The sequence below is a fragment of the Chionomys nivalis genome, chromosome 1 (genome assembly GCF_950005125.1).
Source record: "Chionomys nivalis chromosome 1, mChiNiv1.1, whole genome shotgun sequence".
Lineage (NCBI taxonomy): Eukaryota > Metazoa > Chordata > Mammalia > Rodentia > Cricetidae > Chionomys > Chionomys nivalis.
In genome coordinates this window covers 94,670,562-94,691,823 of record NC_080086.1, presented here as the reverse complement: position 1 = coordinate 94,691,823, position 21,262 = coordinate 94,670,562, and the positions used below count along the sequence as shown (strand labels likewise).

The window sequence follows — 21,262 nt, the reverse complement described above, 5'->3', positions numbered from 1 at the left end:
GGATAATCTTGCTAAAAACTAGGGGAAATTGGGAGCTTGCAATAAAAAGCAAGACTGGTAATTACTAACTGCCATTAGAAGTGAGCTTGAATACCTGATATCCAGCTGAAGTTTAGGGGGCAATAACACTAGGCTATAACACAGAAAGCTTGCTTAGATGTTGAGTATTTCCCACAACTGAGTAGAATTTTTCTCTAAGTAATTCGGTCAGATTCATCACTATCTAAAAAGGAGAAACACACATCCAGATTGTAGTATAATTATAGACACCTAAAAAAAAGTCACTTCTATTCACTTTCTTAGCAAGTTTTATAGAATGAATCCACTTATACACGCTCTAAGTGAACGAACACAAGCAGTAACAATTAAACAGAACCTGATCTGCAACTTACCTATGAAAAGATGACAGGACACAACAAATATAATTTTAACAAACACAAAACTATTGCCATATAACTGTTCTTATTTTTTCTTTCTTTTTGGTTTTGGTTTTTCAAGAGAGGATTTCTCTATGTAACTCTGGCTGCCCTGGAACTCACTCTGTAGACCAGGCTGGCCTGGAACTCAGAGATCTGCCTGCCTCTGTCTGGGATTAAAGGTGAGCACCAAAACACCCGGCATTTTTATGGTTCTTATGCTCCAAAAGTCTGTACATGTTTCAAATGCCTGTCTCAGAGTGGAGGAAAGTCTGGTGACAGTAGAATAAACCCCCCACAACTCTTGTGACTGTTACAGGTGATAACTGAGGCTGAGGCTAAACTCCAGGCAAGTTTGCTACCATACTGCTGCAAGGCAGCCCTCAGGACTCCATCTGAATAAACTAATTGGCACATATTCAACATATTCAAAAGAGCAAATCTTCCAAAGAGCAAAATTTCAAAATATGGGATGTAGGACAAAAACCTTTTAACAAAGAAACCTAGCTCGCCATGTAATATAAATTAAAATGACCACTACCAACAAATACCTTTGTTATATGGACATTTACTCTTATTAAATGAGCTTGAGGGAAAAGTTATATATCCATATATTGAAGAAGAGTAAGAGTACTACTAAATTATAGTCTATTTATAATAATGTTACTTTAAAAAAAAAGAGCTATTTTAAATCTTTCCTTCCAAGTACATAAAGCCAACAGAACCCTTTAGTTTAGGTTTCAGTTGTACTGTTTAAAAAAAATAAAATAAAAATCAAAGCCTAATTTCAATAGCGATTTTTTTTTTTGGATGAGATAGGGTTTCATATATAGCCCGTAATGTCTATAATATTTTAAAACCCTTCAAAATATACTGTTATCTGTATGGGCAAATGCTTCCTAGAGAGGAATAAAGGGTAACCATCAATTTAATGATCTGGAGGTGTGGACATTTTAACTAGAAATAGAAATAAAAGTCTTCAATGTTTCGCCTTTAGAAATACAACACGCTCAAAATATTTTCCCCTTAACATATTCAAAATAAAGAGAAGTCCATCAACTTCTCTAATGTACAAACATTAACTGATATTCTCTGATAAAACCTTTTGGTAAAATGGCCAACACTGTACTAAACTAAATTACCTAAATTACTTACATCCCATTATTGTGTAATTAATGTTTTCTTATAGTGTGCCAAAACTTGATAGTAAAAATTTCTTTCACTATCATGAATAAATAGTTGACTTTTCAGATGCTCTAAAACACACAAATCAAAAGCACAGACATGAAAAAACACACCGTTGTATGTCATAAAAATAACATAAGATACAAAAGAGGGTCTTTACCTTACTGTACATTAGACCCTCACTTTGAATTTCAGGAAAGTAGAACTTTTTCAAAAGGCTAGTATCTAAAAGCAAAAGCAATTTGGCATGTTTTATCCAACATTCAATATTTTACATATATTATAAACACACACACAAACACACATACATGTATACATACAAATAAAAAGGGTTTTGGGTTTTTTTTTACCTAAATGCAAACTGGATGAGGATCCATGTGATGAAAGTGATGGCGGTGGCGTAAGTGAATGTCCTGGAGTTTGGCTTGGCAGAGGCATGCCTATTGGACTTGGAGAGGAGGAAAATCCCAGACTATTGTAAAATGGTTGCCCTATGGGTGCTAGGCTGCTACTAGATCTTTTGTACAAGTCAGAGCTAGTAGATAGAGACTCTCTCCTTGTGGCACTACTACTTGCAGAACTGCCAACTGAAGAAGAAATAAAAAAAACCCTAATTACATACAGTGTTAACTGAATAAAACCTATCCCCAACTCTTGCTGGGCAATAATAGAAGTGATCACAATAATTATTTTTAGAAACCTTACGGAGAATATAATTACTGTGATAACTATATATACCAACGTAGTAATCATAAAAGGGTATAAATGCACCCCAATAAATCAATAAACAAATCCTTAACAGAGCAGTCATATGTTTCATTATTTCACACATATTTACCACTAAACATGATTACTGTGCTTTAATACCCTGGTATGATTTATAAACTCTGAATTGCAAAGCTGTCTGTTTTAGGACATAAAGATAAAATTCAAATAAAGTTTAATTTGGTATTATCCTAATGTCTGGAATCTGTTTTCTTAAAGATTTCAACTCAATTTGTCAAAAAAAGATTATACTAATAAATGTAGTATTCATAAATTTCCCTCATCAGTCATGTCTGATTAACTATGTTCAAAATGAAGCCCTTTAAGTCCATATTGGCCCGAATATTACTGGTTGGTTGTGAAATAAAAGTAGAAGCTAACTTCTTAGTATTGTTCATATAACTTGTTAAACAAAAACTTCCTGAACACCAAACTTTCTCTTGGAAAATTAATGTCTCTCTTTATTATACTAAACCAAAGACATGCCTTTACTTCTTACCCCCAAGGACCCATCATTACTTAATATTCTAGCAATGTCCTCCTGAGCTCCTTATTCAAGTTAAAAGTTCCCAATCCCCAAGCTAGCTAGGAGAGCATGCGCAGAAGAATAATCCAAGATCTGCCTGTAAAGCAGCATGCATGTGGATAGTCAAATCCTTTACTGAGAATGTTAAAGGGATGTACCCAATTCCTATCTTGACTCATTCAGAACAGATGGTTTCAAATAAATTTCTTACTTTGAAATATCAATCTCTTTTAATCAAATACCTTTAATATAGTAAAGAATTTCAAGTAATATTTCTTAATGTAACAAATAAGGTTTAAGGACAAGCTCTATATTCGGACCAATATGGCAATTCTTTCCAAGGAATTGTAAAGTCTATTTAATGTTGATTTTATATCCCAAGGAATAAATAAGTCATACATGCATAAGTAGGTCATACATAGTATGGATTAAGGAAAACAATTAGAAAACATAAGTAAACCAAGTTGAGCTTGTAACACAGACAGGAACCATGATTACCCTGGTTTTTTTCAAAATCAAATACCTAAACAGAAAAAAGGGGGGCAAGGACTTATGACACTGCACCACACAAAAGATTAGAATGCAATATTTGACTTTCATAATAGCCAATGCAGTTTCTAAAATCCTGGCCTTGTCTTATGGAAAAGTTCACATTTTAAGACATTACATGAGAATTAGAATCTGCAAGAAAGTTATATAAGCTTTAATAGTAAAACTAAATTAAGCCTTAACGTAGTAAAACTTTTAGAGTTGGTGTAGGAAAAATTCTCAATATATGCTATTTTCAAACATGCTAATTTAAAAGGACACTGCCAAATGATTGCTTGAAACATTCGTTACATACTGTATTTATCTAAGATAACTATTTTAATAATCAATTTATCTGATAAGCTGACACCAGCTCTCTACTAATAGCAGTTGCATTATCATTCTTTTGCCAAATGAGTAAAAGAAACTTGTTATGACACATGCAATAGCCCTCCAAAAAGAAAATATATTTTTTGAACTTTTTTCTTTTGGAGGGGGGGTTCGAGACAGGGTTTCTCTGTAGCTTTGGAGCCTGTTTTGGAACTAGCTCTTGTAGACCAAACAGCCTCAAACTCAGAGATCCGCCTGCCTCTGCCTCCCAAGCGCTGGGATTAAAGGCGTGCGCCACCACCACCCGGCTTATTTTTTAAAATATTTTTAAAAAGACAAATGTTTTTTTAAAATGTCAGAAAGAAAATTACCTCAATACATAAAGCTCTTTAAAGCTTGCTCTATATCTAAATTACCTACAACACTGACAAATGAAATATACCTAAAATACTAAGAAGCTTGACAAATGTTGAAATCATTACTCACTCATCAACTATGCATGAGACATTTCATCAAACTTTCAATATCACTCTAGAAATAACAGGTAATGGGAAGGATGATTTAATTGCTACATTACATTGGCTACCACTCCCTGGCCAACTGTATTATAAATTGGGGTGTTTAACACTACTCAATAATAAAACTGTAGTATTTGTAAGAAAAATCTATGTAAAAACAGACAACTATGTATTTTAGCTTCCACTTAAGTGTGCCATAGTGTGACACGGAGGTAACAGACCTGTTTTAATATATGTATGTATAGCATTTGAATGGATTCTCACAAAATGTCCAAAAGAATGGCGAAGATGAATTTGATTATTTAGAGGCAGTTACAAGTGTCAAGTGTAAGGCCCCTATTTTTAATTTAAAATTTCTATTTCATTTTTACATGGTACTAGGAATTGAACCCTAATGCACGCTAGAAAACTGCTCTAATGTTGAGCTATTTGCTAGTCTTATTGTTACTAAAAGCAAGTTTTAATGACTTATTTCCCAGACCAGGCATCAGAATAAAGTGAGAGGCATGAAGGTTAGTTCTGAGACCAGTGCCTTAAAATAAGGGGAAATTCCTCAACTAAGACAAATGGGAATCTGAAAGAACCAAGTTGAGTGACCTAAAAATCTGCACCAGAGCATCAGTAATATATTAGAGAAAGGAATATGGAGTTTATCAAAGCTGTTCCACACCCCCACCTCCAAGGATAATAAGGGGACAACATCCATATAGTTTAGAAACTATATGTTGTGACCAGGATATTTCTATTTTAAGATATATGTTCTTTCAGTTTTCCTCAGAATATTTAGGATTCTTTGGGGATAATGTGTCAACTGAGTTAGAATCAAAGAATGAATCTCATGAGTGCATCACCTGAACATTAAAATAATCAACTGCAAAGAAATGAAATAAGTAGAAAATTTAAAGGATTGGGTGGTAAAGTTGGCTCAATGTCTAAGCACTGCTGCTCATTCAGAGGAAACCCAGCATCCATTTGGTGGCTCACAACCAACTCTAACTCCAATTCTAGAGGATCCGACATCCTCTTCTGGCCTCTGAGGACACTGCACACATGTGGTGCAAAGACATGCATGCAAGCACAACACCCATACACATAAAATAAAATGGAAAAATAAGTGAACACAATCCCCAAATTCACCAGATTTGCCCTAAATTGTGCTCATTATTCAGAAAATTTTGTTAGGAAAGTATGACAGTCTTTTATTATGTTTCATTGGAACCGAAGGTGACTTTTATTCCCTACAATTTTATAACTGTTCTAGTCATTTCTGCTACAAAGATGAGTATTAAGAGTTTAGAAGGCACATCAGTAAAATGGCAAGCACCTGATAACTAGCACTGTACTAGTTTTGCCATTTTCTTTCTTTTCTGGGACAGAGACAGGGTCTCATGAAGCTAGGTTGATCTCAAGTTCACTATATAACAAAAGATGACCATGAACTTCTGATTCTAAAGTACTGGAATTAATGAACCTGCACCACCACACCCAGTTTATACTGTGCATGCTAGACAAGCACTCTACCAACTGAGCTATACCCAAAGACCCAGTTTTGTCATTTTCCACATCAGAAAAGAATATTAAGTGGTAAGAATATAGATGGAAAACAAGTACTAAGGATTCTAGAGCATTAAATATAAAAAGATTTTGGATTATAGAAAAATCCCTTGAAGTCCAAATTCATATTTGTGCCCTCTTGAAGGCCAATTATATCAACAGAATTAGGGTAAGCTGTCCTTACCTAATGTGAATGTTTTAAAACTGTGATTTCTTAAAATAAGTAAGAGGCAATCTATTATACTAATTTTAATAAAAAGGGCTAAATTATTTAAGTATACTAGTAGTTTCTTAACGGACTGTTTAGAGTGTTTCAATATTTATTTACATGTTATGTCAACTAGAGAAAATCATTATCAGCTACCCAAACCTAATAAGAATGCAATAATGTATGAAAGAACACAATAATGACTATTTTTGTAGTTATATTATCCATATGTTAGGTGGCAAGGTATTTACCTCCTCCAACATTATGGAAAATAATGAAGTGCTAGTGATTTATAAAATTTAGAGTACTAAATTCTTAAAATCTGGAGATATGGGAAGATGGACTGCTGAAATGAGCTCAACATTTACAAATCCTGAAAGATTGACAGGAATTCTGTGAAATTAAACTAAAAGGCCCACACTTTATTCCTATCCCTCCTACACTATGTTGTTACTGCTTATCTTTATATTAAAAACCCAAATACCTCAAGCACTCTTAGCAAAGTATACTCATTTTTAAAACAAACTTACCTGATGAGCCAAATCCACTGAGGGCTGAGCCTATAGCAGCTCCCAAAGAGCTACCACTTCCAAAGCCAAGAGATGCGCTTCCAGGTTGGCCAGGTCCATGAGAAAACAAAGAGCTGCTCTGGGAGCTGTTAGTCAAAGAGCTGCTCCCATAAAATGAATTAGACTGCAGGTTAGAGCTTGGCTGCTGCTGCTGAGGCTGCTGTGGTGGCTGAGTGCCAATTGGCCGAAACAGACCATTTGTGCTGCCCGTGAGACTATTTGTAGTTCCTCCAGCTGCTGCTGCTGCTGCTGCTGCAAAACAAATTTCAGATACTTCTTGAAACTACCCAGAAAAGAATATTTAAATATACATATTTAACTAAAAGAAATTTAACTGCAGAAAAAATATCTCTAAAAATGTCGATTATACTTACCAGCTTGTGCTGCTGCTGAACTAATTAAGACCGGTGTTGGAGCCATTAACCGTACTGGAGCTCCAAGGCCAGTTCTTGCTCCAGGGCCAACCACTAAGGCACCAGTCTGATCATAATAGGCAGTTGGAGCTAGTACTTGGTAGCCTGGATAACATCAAAATGAGTACTGATTAATGAAAACACTTTACTACAGAAAACATGAAAGGCTACTTATAGATTATGAAAAATTACTTTCTTTAAAATAGAAGCTATAGGCTACCAACAACTAAATTAGAAAAATATTACCATTTGGTCAGTTATAAAGATAATGGCTTGAAAAACATGAGGAAGTGAATCTATAAACAAGTTTACCATGTAAATTTTAGAACAAATGCCTCATCATCGATATTCTCTTAGACTTTCACTTGCAAGCACTGCTTTAAAATCTTGAAATATGGGGTCTAGAAAAATGGCTTAGAGACTAAGAACATTCGTTATTGTTGCAAAGGACATGGGTTTAGTTCTTAACCCCTTCATGGCAGTTTATGAGTGATTTCAAGGGATCCAGTATATCCATGTAAGCAAAACACTCACACACATTATTTAAAGTTTTGCAGGTTCAGATGCCGGCCTGGTCTACACAGTAAAGTTCTAGGACTGCCAGAGCTACAGCTACATAGTGAAACCCTGTTTCAACAACCCCCGCCCCTGAAAAGAAGTTAGGCAATTTTCTTAAATATATAATCTGAACAGATAACTTAAAATATCACTAAGAGTCTCTTTGTGAAGATTCTCACACAGGCATCTGATTCTCTTTCACTCTAGACATTGTGTAAAGAATAGGACAGTTTTACTGTAGGCTTGTGTAAGAGGCAGATAACGTTTTTCACATAATTTAAAAATACAGGAAAGTGAAATTCACCTCTAAGCAGTTTCTCTCACGGGAATTCTTCCTCTGAACCAAAAACACACAAAAATTACTCACGTGACAGTTTTGTTAATTTTTCCAAGGATAGTACATAATAAATACTGCTCAAGGCACTGGAGAAAAGTTAACCATGACTAACAGACATTTTGGGGCTATAAGGTTTAATTCTCTTCTAGAACTCAGATTGAGAAAGACTTGTCTCACACAGCTATCTGTGAAAAATGTATCAATAACCTTTTATGCTCTCATGCTTCAAAAACATGGAACGCATCAATTACACAAACACAGCAATTCTGAACTGTATTTTATCATGACCATCCAGAAACAAAGTCATAGTAAAATTACAATAACAAAGAGGCTTCAAAAATAGGCAAATTCAGTTTGCTAATGAACTATATTGGGATAAACATTTTATCATTATAACCAAAATACAAGATTCAAAGAGTACTCGCACTCAGAAACATTATGTCTAGTTAGCAAGTAAAGATGATCCCCGTCGAGCCCAATGACCTGAGTTCTATCCTATAACCACAAGCAGTAGACTTCTTCCAACCTCGACAAACTTGTTTGCCATGCCTCAATTAAATGAATGTGAAAGAAAGAAAGAGAGAGAGAGAGAGAGAGAGAGAAAGAGAAAGAGAAAGCAAGCAAGCAAGCAAGCCCGCCCATTTGGATACTGGGTTGCAAAAATGCTTTAGAAAAAAATTATACTTAAATGATGCATATAAATTCCCAGTAGCAATTTACTAGTCATTTCCTATAAGACCTGTTCATGTGGCTGGAAAGATGGCTCAGTGGTTAAGAGCACTGGTTGCTCTTCCAGAGATCCTGAGTTTAATTCCCAGCAACCACATGGTGGCTCACAACCATCTGTAATGCGATCTGGCACCCTCTTCTGTCACGCGGTAATACATGGAGGCAGAATGTTGAATACATAATAAGTAAATAAATCTTAAAAAAAAAAAAACAAAAATAAGACCTGTTCATTTGAGACTGTAAATCTCTCTCAAATTCATCCATTCTCACGATTCCTGCCCAAATGGATTGATAGGTCATGTCCCTTATCTCACCTTTATAATTTTAAGCTCCAGTTATCTTTCAATAACCAATTTGCTATCACCTCTCCTCAATACTTTCCAAAAGGTTTAAAATGAAAGTCAAAGCTCTGAATATAGTCCACAGGGTAATCCACTTGGTCTCCGACCTATACCTTACATGTTCTGGAAATATGGATGTTCAAATTCCCTAACGGCCATATGTTGCTCATCACTATAGGGTGTACTGTTTCCTTGTATCATGTTTTTTTTCCTCTCTATCTCATTCCCAATAAACTATTCACACACTTACCCACCTGACATTCATCAAGTAACTACCATTATGTCAGGTAGGAGGAACAATTAAAAGAAATATCTTTGTTCCCAAAGAAATTATTTTCTACCACAAACACAGCAAAATAAACAATAAGTAAAAGATAGGCTGGAGAGATGGCTCAGCAGTTAGGAGTACACACTGCTCTATTAGAGGACCAAAGTTCAGATCTCAGAACCCAGGATGGGTGACTCACAGGTGTTTTTAACTCTTGTTCCAAGGAGTTACACCTTCTATAGGCACCTGCACACACAAATGTAATAAATAATGATAGGTAACAAATAAATTTTTTTAAAACGTAAAAGAATATGCCAAGTTTTAAGTACTGAAAAGGAAGAAACTAAAAACAGACTATATTAGTAGCACTAGCTACTAACAGCAGGGTCAACAATTTTAAGTTATAGGTAAAACAAAATTCTCTGTAACACAATATTATGTAAAAATGCCAAAGAAATCTAGAGGACAAGTCAAAAAGATTTGTATAAGAGGTGTTCTCCTAATAGTGGAACAGAGATTAAGCCTCTAATAAGGCTGAAACCAGGTAAGGATGGAGAGTTAGCAAAATGGGCAAGAAGGACTTAAGACTTTTACTCAGAAAAGGAGGAAACCATTAGAGGATCAATCATGAGAAGAACAGGGGGCTGGAGAGATGGTTCAGTGGTTAAGAGCACTGACTGTTCTTCCAGAGGTCCTGAGCTCAATTCCCAGCAACCACGTAGTGGCACACAACCACCTATAATGAGATCTGAAGCCCTGTTCTGGCCTACAGGCAGAATAGTGTATATATAAATAAATCTTTAAAAAAAAAAAGAACAGATCATCTGATTCTCTTTCATGCTAGACATGCTGTAAAGAATAGGCTCTAAGGACAGAACCTCTCTGTAAGGGCAGAAAGGAAAAGATGAACTACTAGAGCCTGGATGGAAAGCTAATCCAGGTAATATATAAACCTGTATAGGCCAGTGACAGAAACAAAAAGGAGACTGGATTCTTAAAAGTATCTATTGAGAACACATGTCGATTATAAGGGGAAAAAAAAGGAAATGCATTACTTACATCTATAATAGACCTATTTATAACAACACATAGATGGAACATAAAAATTCAAATTTACTCAGTCCACAATTCCCAGTTTCTTAACATGAAATTCTACAGACTGCTTTCTTTCTCTCTTGAAATGTGGATGGGTACTGGCTTGCATGTATATCTGTGCAACATGTGCCTGCCCGGTGCCAGCAGATGCCAGGAGAGGGTGTTGGATGCCCCAGACCTCAAATTAGATGGTAGTGAGACACCATATGGGTTGTGAGAATCAAATCACTCTAAAGGTGACAACCTGATCTCTTAATCACTAAGTCATCTTCCCAGCTCCTATTTCTGGTTCTTTGTGATAGGTAAAATCTCCCTGATATTGCATAATTACATGTGATACTGTCAATTTTAAATGTCAACTTGACAATCTAGAATTGGCTGGAAGAAGACTCTTAGAATGTGAGGTTATCTTACTATATATTAGTTCGAGAGAAAAGTCAATGTGGTTGACACATCAGAAACAACAAAAAGAGAAGATAGCTGATATATCTTGAGATTTCTGATATATTCTTGTCATTCCCACAACTAGGGTTTCACAAAGCAAAAACATTTGATTTCAAAGTATCTGGGTCTGGGTTGTAAATAATGTATTACCAAGTAGGCAAAGCTTCAAAGAGTTTGAGTTACTCACTCCTCATTTAACACTTTAAATCTCTTGCACTCTGTCCGCCACCTCCAACCACCTAATCAAGCAAAAACAATCTCCCCAAACTACAATCATATACCAAACGACTTATATACCTGGCATGCCTGCAGCAAGACCCTGACCAAAAGCCAAAGTTGGGTTTGCAGCTGCCGCAAGTGATTCTGCTTGCTGCCCTTGTTGGCCCTGACTGGGAGTAATAGGACGCTGACCTGCTCCAGCACGAAGAACCTAGAAAGGACAAATGACTCTCTTAAAGCAATATAATAACGAATTCATCTCAGACAACTATGTACATATCACAAGTAGATTTTGGATCTTCTTTGAAGAATGAAATGTAGACTTATCATGAAAAGTTATAAATGATTTTATCATTAAAAGAGATATTTAGTTCTTAACTATAATGATCTATAAAGAAATAACATGGAGGTCCTAGGTCTTTGGGTAACAATCATTTCTAATATTTATGACCTTCTTTTTTTCTTTAAAAAAAAAAATCACCCTTCTGGTTAAAGAAATAGATAATCTTAAAATTTTATTGCAATTATTTTCCAAAGCTGAAAAATGAAACATGACATGAAAAGCTAAAAGGAAGAAACTATGATTTCTCTTTAAGATTGTGACACAGCAAGAAATAAAACACACACATAAAAAAACAAGAAAACAACAGAAACAAACAAAAAACCAAACTGAACCAAAACAAAATTTTGGAATCCAGGGAACTTTAGCTCATTTCAACATGAACTCTTCATACAAAAAATATAAAGTAACACAACCATGATGAAATTAATAATACATTTTACAAATATCCAAATAATTCAGGGAAGAGTGGAATCAACCTAAGTACACACACTCGTCAGCAACATATATCTGGTTAAAGATACAGGCTAAAAAAATTATTAAATGACATATGATATACAATGGCTGAGCTAAACGATAGCTTCTACAGAGCATCTATATCATTAAAAAAATATTTTAAAAAACTCAAAGCAAAAATTAGCAACTAAGCAAACAACAAAGTATTTATTAAGTTGCTTTTGTAGAAATAAAATGAATACGGAGAAAGAATTTCCATACTTACCAACCATGTATTTACATTTATCATAATTTTTGAAAAGGCCTGAAATAAGATAATCTTCTCTGGAGGAAGAGACAGGAAGATCTCTGTGAGTTTGAGTCCCTCCTACATAGCAAAACCCTGTCAAAAAAACTCTACCTAATTAATAATTTAAGAAATCAAAGGTAACTTAGAGTGAAAATGTTTTACCTTTTCTTGATTAAAAATGTAAAGTACTTAAATATTTTTCGCCTCTTACTTAATATCTAAGACAAGCAAGCTCTTTGATACGGACATCAATAATGTAGATTTTTGTTGTTTCTTGAAGCAAGGTCTCACTACTCGTGATGGACTGGCCTCAGATTTCATGACCTTCATTCCTCAGTGATGGGGATTAGAGACACCAGTTCAGATGTATTAGCAGTATCTTTTTCTTTTCTTTTCCCTGTTTGGTTTTTGAGAAAGTGTTTCTATGTGTAATAGCCCTGGCTGTTCTGGAACTCACTCTGTAGACCACCACAGCCTTGAACTCACAGAGATCTGTCTGCCTCTGCCTCAAGAATGATGGAATTAAAGGTGTGTGCAACCTTTAATTAAGTTTTAAAATTGTTAGACATCTGAAGAAAGTAAAATAACAATGATGATCGGAATATAAAAACAAAAGTCAGTAACTAATTGTACATCAACTATATATACTAAGTACCACGCTATCTACTGAGGAAAGAGACATTTTTTAAATACCAGGAACTCATAGAATTTAGAGGATTCTCAGTTTATTTCATGAAGAGAGGCCTACCTGCTGCTGTCCAGGCTGAGCTTGTGATGCTGCTTGCTGATTGGCTGTGTTGTTTGCCGCAGCTGCAGCTTGCTGCTGAAATAAATTAGCTGGATACACCCCCCACGGAACACCGTAATACTGAGGTGGAACCACTGCTGGACCTAAACCCCACATGCCCCACCAAAAGAAAAAAAAAGTCACTTGATTTTATATATGAGATCAGTTACTATTAAATTATAAAAGGATACAAGCCTAAGACTTAGGAGCTGACCATTTCCTTGTAATTTTTTTTTTCTGCTCACCCACACTTGCTACATCACATTATTTTTTTGATTCTATTAAGATATAGTATCATAGTATATTTTTTTTTTGTGTGTGTGTGTGTATTAAACTGAATAGAGTCTCAGTCTATAGCCAACTGATCTCAAAACTCTTAATGCCCTGCCTCAGCTTCCAAAGTATTACAAGTACTTATTTCCGTACCCACCTTAGTACTGACTGTCAAAGACTAGAGCATTAATGACAGCAGTGACCTTACTAAATTGACTCGAAACAAAACTCAAAGCTATCAATGAAATGACAGACACTTTATCATTCATTCACAAGTACTGACTGTCAATGTACAGGTCTAGTATAGACACAGATAATATGGTACTACATTAGATAACATAAAACTAATGCTTCTTAAAGATAATACATTAATTGAAAAAATATTTTTTGCTGATTAAAAAGTTTAAAATTTTTACTTTGTAAAAAATTAGTGAACAACTTGGTGACAAACAACATTTGAACTGTAAGTCTTCAGTTTAAAGACGTTTTTCATTTTTCCTATTTGAAACAGAATTAGCCACCATCCTTACAAGCAATTGAGAATCATAAGACAAATGAGACATTAGTGTTTATGTGGTCAGGAAAATGAAAGTAGTAGTTAGGACAAGAACTGGATGATTCAAGCAAAGAAAGCAAGAGTAAAGAAAGCAAACTAGGCCAGGTAGCAGTGGCACACATCTTTAACCCCACACTTGAGAGGCAGAAGCAGGCAGATCTCTCTGAGTTTAAGGACAGCCCCCGGTCTACAGAGTGAGTTTTAGTACAGTTAAGACAACACAGAGAGATCCTGTCTTGAAAAACCAGAAGAAAAAAAAGCAAACTAGGAAAACAAAATGAAATGTTTCTGTTCTACTTGATATCTAATAGATTATATAGAATAAAAGATGAGCTCACCAAAAGGAATGAGTAAATGTCCCACTTTCTGACAGATAATAACAGATGTCCTGAGACCATGTCAAATCAAATTAGGATAACTAACTTGTTTACTTTAAAAATCCAAAGTCACCTTGTTTAGAAAAAAATAAAGCCCAGCACAAATGAACAAATCACTAAAATTAAAAGCTCTTCTAAACTTAAAGGCAAAATATATTTCTAAAATAAAAGATAGCAATGTAAACACAACCTATACGGTGAAGATGTTTGAACACAACAATCATGAGACTAGAGAGATGGCTTAGTGGTTAAAAGCACTGACTATTTTTTCAGAGGACCCAGGTTCAATTCCCAGCACCTACATGGCAGCTCATAACTGTCTGTAACTCCAGTTCTAGGTACCTTTACACCAATGCATATTAAAATAAATAAATAAATAAAATCACAAAGAAGTTAAAGAGTGTAAACCAGGCAGTGTTGGTATACGCCTCTAATCCCAGCACTAGGGAGGCAGAGGCAGGCGGATCTCTGTGAGTTCAAGGCCAACCTGGTCTACAAGAGCTAGTTCCAGGACAGGCTCCAAAGCTACAGCCAAACCCTCTCTCAACAAACCAAAAATAAATAAAGAAAGAAAGAAAGAAATAAAAATTCAACAGTGAAAACAAACTCAAAATACCAAGAGCCTCTATATTCAATATAGACAGAAACAAGTAAGATTCTGAGCAAGAGTCCTAACTGAGATGTGCTCTACAAGTATAGTAGGATTTTCAAAATTTAGCATGAAAACAGTGCAAAATCTTATTAATAGTTTTAAAATACTGATTAGATGGTAGAACTAAAGTACTTTCATCTGTTCCTTTACTTTTGTATTATGGCTATCCGAAAAATTGGTAAGCTGTATTTTCTACTGAACACTCATGGCGCTAAAAGGCCCAAGATAAATGACCTCTTGAAGTTGCTTTTTTCAGTCCTGTAGGTAATGTACAAATATGTCTACTAACATTAACATATTAATATTCAGTTAAATGGTACCAGAAAATGCACACTCTTATGGAATCACATGGTACAGATTTCTTTCAGTCTAGTCTAAACCAGACAGCAAATAGGAATTTGAGATTAGTTATTCTTTCATTTTTAAAAAGCAATGTAAGTTTGAAAAGTCACAAAAAGATGGACTGTCCAACAGTCATAAATAGTAACTGGTGACAATCACTTCATTGAAGGTATCTCTGAAAGACAGAAGTACCATGACACTTTCAGTTACTCCATCAGCAGACTGATGCCAGTCAATCCAAAAATGACAACACAGTCTTGCTTTATATAAATACTTAAGGACTGAACATATTTCTGTATCTATAGTCAATTCAACCTAAATCAACTTTCTGCCAATGACTTTACACAAGAACAGCAAATTATTCTATGAGTAAAACTGCACCTGACCAAAAGCAGTTAATACAGCTTTGGCTTACAGGGATAACTTTCAGTAAAGTTCCTTCCATACTTTTTGCACCTCAGCTTGCTTGTAATGCTTAAGAAACTTCTAGATGTGCATTCTTTTCAAGAGTTTCACCTACCGCCAGATTATGTTCTGAAAAATAATGTCACTTTGTTTTTTGAGTACTGGGATCAGTTTTCAAATGAAGATGTATGGTCCACATTGTAGAACTTCTAAGTTACAAACCAGAAGTAAAAACCAACTAACTAGACATAGGGATGAAAAAGAGTTATTGCTGCATTGTTGCTGCTCTGTAATTGTATAGCTGAAAAATAAACTAACTCCCTACAAATTTCATTTAACTACTAACAATATATTAGTTTCTCAGAGGAACGCCAAACTGCTCATAGACAAAAATAAAACTTATATCAAGGTTAAAACTAAATTCATAACAAGTAACAATGATGAACAACAAGTTACCTGCTAATGTTGCTGCTGCAGCCAATCCTGCAGTATACGGGTCGGTCCCTGGAGGAGCAGCACTAATAATATATGGATTTGGCACAAATGCAGCTGGAGCAAGGCCTGCTGAGAATACACCAGCTATATTTAAAAGGGTGAGAAATAATAAATAAAAATGTAAAGTATTTCTTCACTAGGTAAAAACATTTCTATTCTAAATCTGTAGTGGGACCATGTATGATTAAGGGTTCAATTTTTTTTACTGAATAACCCCATTTACACAACAGATAACACCAGCTGTTTTATAGGGCTTTTACAGATATTAAATATATGAAATGAAGGTATAGTGTTAGTGAATAAATATATAGTAGTCAGGCATTGGTAGTGTATGCCTTTAATCCCAGCACTCGGGTGGAAGAGATAGGCAGATCTCAAGTTCAAGGCCAGCTTGTTCTACGTAATGAATTACAGAACAGCCAGGGCTTCACAAAGGAACCTTGCCAGGGCTTCACAAAGGAACCTTGCCTCAAAAAACAAAAAAACAAGTAAGTGTTTGGATCTAGATCTATTATTATTCAGTAGTTGTTTCTCATTCAAGCTTTTAGCATAATTGAGCTAAGAATTTAGTAAAAAAGAATTGACAGAAAAATAAATTACCAATGAAAATATAGCCTGATGTGTTTTACTAGCACGGAGAAAAGTAATATCTAACAAACTTTGTAAGTGGTTGGTAAGGTAAAAAACTTAAGAGTAAAATTAAGTAGTGCTGGAACTATATCTACAAGATTCATCAAGAGCTACCAGGTTCATTGTAAGTAGTCTTTAAGGTAATAAGGAAACAAAAAGGAATTTTAAAAGAGAGAGAATTTAAGTCTATTTCTGACTTTTAAGTTTATTTCTGAATATAATAAAAGTCCATACAGATTAAGTAAAAAAAAAAAAAAAAAAAAAACGAAAAGGATTTAAAAAAAAAAAGAACCTATGTATTTGCAGTATTCTTGTCAATAGAGAAGGAACTTCTAGGCACTGACAACTACCATGCACAAAACAAGATATGCACCATATCAATGTAAAAAACTGGAACCAAGATTAAAATGTGGAACTGAGCAAAGCATGGCAGTGGTGGCCCGTGTCTTTAATCCTAGCACTCCTGAGGTGGAGGCAGAGACAGGCAGATCTTTGTGAATTTGAAACCAGCCTGGTCTACATATCGACATATCGAGTTCCAGGGCACCCAGAACTGTTACACAGAAAAACCCTGTCTCACAAAACAAAACAAATACATATAATCAAGTTTGATAGTTTATAATTCCTTAGAAATATTTTCAAATTATTCAGGTTTCCTAAATTTTCATCAAGCTGTCAAGATGGTTTCAGATCAACTAAATTCAAGTACCAACTACTAAATAAACTCTGACACAAAAAAAATCAAAGTTTCTTAAATTCATTTCATTAAAGCAAGTATTATGATAACAAAACTTGACAACTTCAAACCACAAGAGACTGATATCACTTATGAATTGAGGATTAAGAGCTGTATAGATTAGCTCAGCAGTTTGCTGCTCTTACAGAGGATACAATTATTTTCCAGTATCATAGCTATATTACACAAACTCCGGGGAATCTGCTACTCTTTTATGAGTTCAAAGGGCACTTACATACATATGCTCACACTAACTGAACCCACATACACATGAATAAAAATAAATATTAAATTTTTAAAAGAAAAAAAATTGAGGGAAATCAAACCCAGGGTTTCACGTATGCTAGGCAAGCATTTACCAACTGTGCTATACCACATGACCTCTGGATTTGAAGAAAAGAATGCATTCATTTGAAGAAAGTTTGCATTCATTAATAAGGGTAATTTATGTCATGTTAATTTTTCCTATGTTTTTAAAATCCAATCTGATCTTCTGAAAGTAGATTAGATGATTCTGAAGTTCATACCAAAACAAAACAAAACAAAAAAATCCCTCCAAAAACTTTACAAAATCCAAAGATTTTGTGAAATTTTAAAAGATACCATAAAGTGCCAATACAACACCTGTTATGTTTCACAAGCAGGTAAGAACCACTATACATTTTCAACAGTAAAAAAAGAACTGAATCAATAAACATATGAATAAAGAAGGTTCAAGAAGAAATGAGGCCAGAATAGATACTGCAATTAGGAAGAAATTATAAATGCATCTATCCTTATAAAGATCCAAACTAAAATTCCTACAAAGTCTTCGCAGCAATAATACAACAATACACATCTGAAGGAAGAGTTGGTCCTTACAGAGCACTTGTGGGCTGGGAATACAGCTCAGTGGGAGAAATCCAGGGACCACAGAAGGTCATAATTTCAATCCCCAGCACCAAGCAAACAAACAACAACAAAAAAAAAAACAACAACAAAAATCACCACAAAAAATACCTGAAACTTTTCCAATAATAAATCAAAATCAGACAGACAAATCTAGAGTGACGGGATTATACAAAATAATTTATGTACTATATCAATGTTATATTGCCTATTTTAATGTACAATAATAACTACTTTTCTCTGTTTTCTTGAGATAGGGTTTCTCTGGGTAGTCTGCCTATCCTGGAACTCACTCTGTAGACCAGGCTGGCCTCGAACTCACAGAGATCCACCTGCCTCTGCCTCCTGAGTGCCTGGGATTAAAGGCGTGCCACACTACCACCCAGCTAATGTACTATAACTATTTAAGAAGGAAGATTAGAAGAAGCTAAATAGAAGGGCATTAAGGGAATTCTCCATACTGGCTGAATTTCACAAAACTATAATTACCCTTTTAAAAGCCCAAAACTATACTGCATTTAAACATTTTATCTCACTCTATATTCTAATTAGAAAGAGAGTCAGAATCAGAGCTGACAGAAGAAAAACAAAACAGCTATTAGCAGGATTTATCAATGTTGAGAAACAGTAAAGATGTGTACTTGATAGGTAAAAAACAAAGATAAAACTAACCCTAATATAGACAACAAAAGATGTACAAGGCTTGAATTTTATCAGTAATAAATAATTGAGTTAGTTCATATTAGTTAAAATGAGATATCAAAAATGCCAAATACTTTAAAGAAAATCTCTTAGGATTATTGTTTTTGAATAATTCTAAAAATAAACATTCTGTCAGGATAGTAGAGATAAATAATAACATTTTGTTTCTGGGCATTTGATTCTTAACTATTCACTGAAAAAAATCTTAGGAACTAAGAACATTTATTAAGTATAGATTTTCAAATTTTAAAATGTATGTTGTGTGTATATATGTATGTGTGTGTTTTCTTGCCACAGAACACATGTTGAGGTCAGAGGACAACCTGTAGGGCCTGGTGCTGCTCTCCTTCTACCATAGATCCTGGGGATTAAGATTAAATTTGGGTCAGGCTTTGTGACACCTTTACCCAACAATTTTGCAGGCCTAAATTACAGATATTTAACCAAATACAAAAAAAGGAAAATCAAAAACAATTCCCTCCCTTAATCAATCTGTAGTATGCAATCTTTTACTACTAACCTCAAAGATGTTTTTAAAATAAACAAAATGTCACCAAATCAAGAAATGAAAATAGACACATTTCATATACTTTAACAGAAGATTTTTCTGACAATAATGAAAAAGGAAAATTCACAGACTTACCTATATGTGGCTGCTGAGCTGCTGCTAATGCATATTGCTGCTGTTGAGCTGCAGTTAACTGCTGAACTGTTAGTGCATTAGTCCTCTGAAAGAGCTATCAGGAAAAATATTTAATACAAAGATTAATATCAAAACGCTGCAATTCTTATTAGAAAGTTGTGAATATTTTAAACTTATTTGAAGAACTTTCTTAACCATAATGATATTTTAATAAAACACTGTCAAAACCCCTATCATTCATGTTAATGATTTACAGCACTTTGGTTACACAAGTAAAAAGAGATTGCTAGAAAAAGCATGCTTACCTGCTGCTGGGAATTGTAGTCAAAAAGGCCTACAGTAGCTCCCGAAGAGTCCATGGGTACCTGATTACCAGGATAGTCAAACTGTAAGGAATCCAGACCAACTTGGTCCATGGCATCCAGATTCTGAGTTTCAGGATTTGAAAATTCTTCAACAAGTGGTTTGTTAGCTGTAGGATTAGGAAGAGGACCCAATCCTTCTGGGGGATTAGTACTGGGGCCAAGGCGCTCAACTACTTCAGTTGGAGAGGCTTGACGACTTCCAGGAGTACGACTAAATAAAGAAAACATAAAAGCACTATGGGTAAAAGTAGCAAGTCAAAGGGTAAACTGGTAAAGTATGAAAAAACAAATGCTCCCCAACATACAAATAAAGGTTTTCTGAGCCACCAACTATTACATTTCTCACATTTTTTCTATTTAATAACTGATTAAGAGTTGACATAGTTTCAGTATTTTTATTATTACATCAATTTGAATACCATATCATATAATTCAACCATACAGGTTAAGACCAATACACAGGCCAGGCGGTGGTGGCGCACGCCTTTAATTCCAGCACTTGGGAGACAGAGGCAGGCGGATCTTTGTGAGTTCGAGACCAGCCTGGTCTACAAGAGCTAGTTCCAGGACAGGCTCCAAAACTACAGAGAAACCCTGTCTCGAAAAACCAAAAAAAAAAAAAAAACAATACACAGGTAAGAAAAGTTGTTCATTATTACATCTTAGGACTAGAACATCTAAAACTTTTGTCTAAAATCATAGACAAAAATTATGTAAGAAAAACAAGCTACTAGACAAATATGGAAAGGTTAAAAATAAAAATCCATTCAACAACAAAACAAAAACCAACCAGACATCATGGTTATGGTTTTAATTACTGAAAGAAGTCTTAACTAAAACAAAAGGCTGTTTCCTTAATCAGAATGAATGTATGACTGGGTAGCTAGTTATAACTAAAAGAATGAAAGAGAGAAAGAATGAGCAAAAAAGCAAACAGCAGCCAATCAACCAGCCTGCCTTCTCGAAAGCCCCATATAATAGTTACCTAAAAATCATCAAGTTATTTCTGTTGAAACAATCAAAAAGATATGTAAATGTAGAAAATTTTCAAAAACTAAAGTACATAAAAAACACACACAAAAATTCTATATAAACAAAATAAAATGTAACATTTCTCTACCATACTATGGCTTCTCTCCTGGTGTCCCCAAGAAATCCATTAATAATGAATTAAAATTTCAGCACTGGTTTCCCTTTGCATCAACATCCTTCATGTTTCTAACATTCTTTTTACATTATGTTTAATCTCAATTACAGTTTATCTCTTCTACATATACACTTCCTCCAAGTGTACTGCTATGAGGAACTAACTATGCATTCATT

At 34.7% G+C, this 21,262-nt stretch overlaps 1 protein-coding gene across 8 annotated transcripts in view; it reads right to left on the bottom strand.

Moving 5' to 3' along the window:
• Positions 1–21,262, bottom strand: part of Pum2 (pumilio RNA binding family member 2) — a 78,455-nt gene that overhangs the window by 24,442 nt on the left and 32,751 nt on the right. For 4 of the 8 annotated variants that reach the window (XM_057763138.1, XM_057763146.1, XM_057763163.1 and 1 more), the window contains 8 exons: positions 19,880–20,150; positions 19,575–19,668; positions 15,937–16,059; positions 12,837–12,979; positions 11,082–11,214; positions 6,974–7,117; positions 6,561–6,851; positions 1,952–2,188 (listed from right to left, as the gene is read on the bottom strand). In XM_057763138.1, the coding sequence (XP_057619121.1) occupies positions 1,952–2,188; positions 6,561–6,851; positions 6,974–7,117; positions 11,082–11,214; positions 12,837–12,979; positions 15,937–16,059; positions 19,575–19,668; positions 19,880–20,150 (1,436 nt within the window). The remainder of the gene's footprint in view (positions 1–1,951; positions 2,189–6,560; positions 6,852–6,973; positions 7,118–11,081; positions 11,215–12,836; positions 12,980–15,936; positions 16,060–19,574; positions 19,669–19,879; positions 20,151–21,262) is intronic. The other 4 variants (XM_057763178.1, XM_057763185.1, XM_057763154.1 and 1 more) reach the window with 3 other exon arrangements.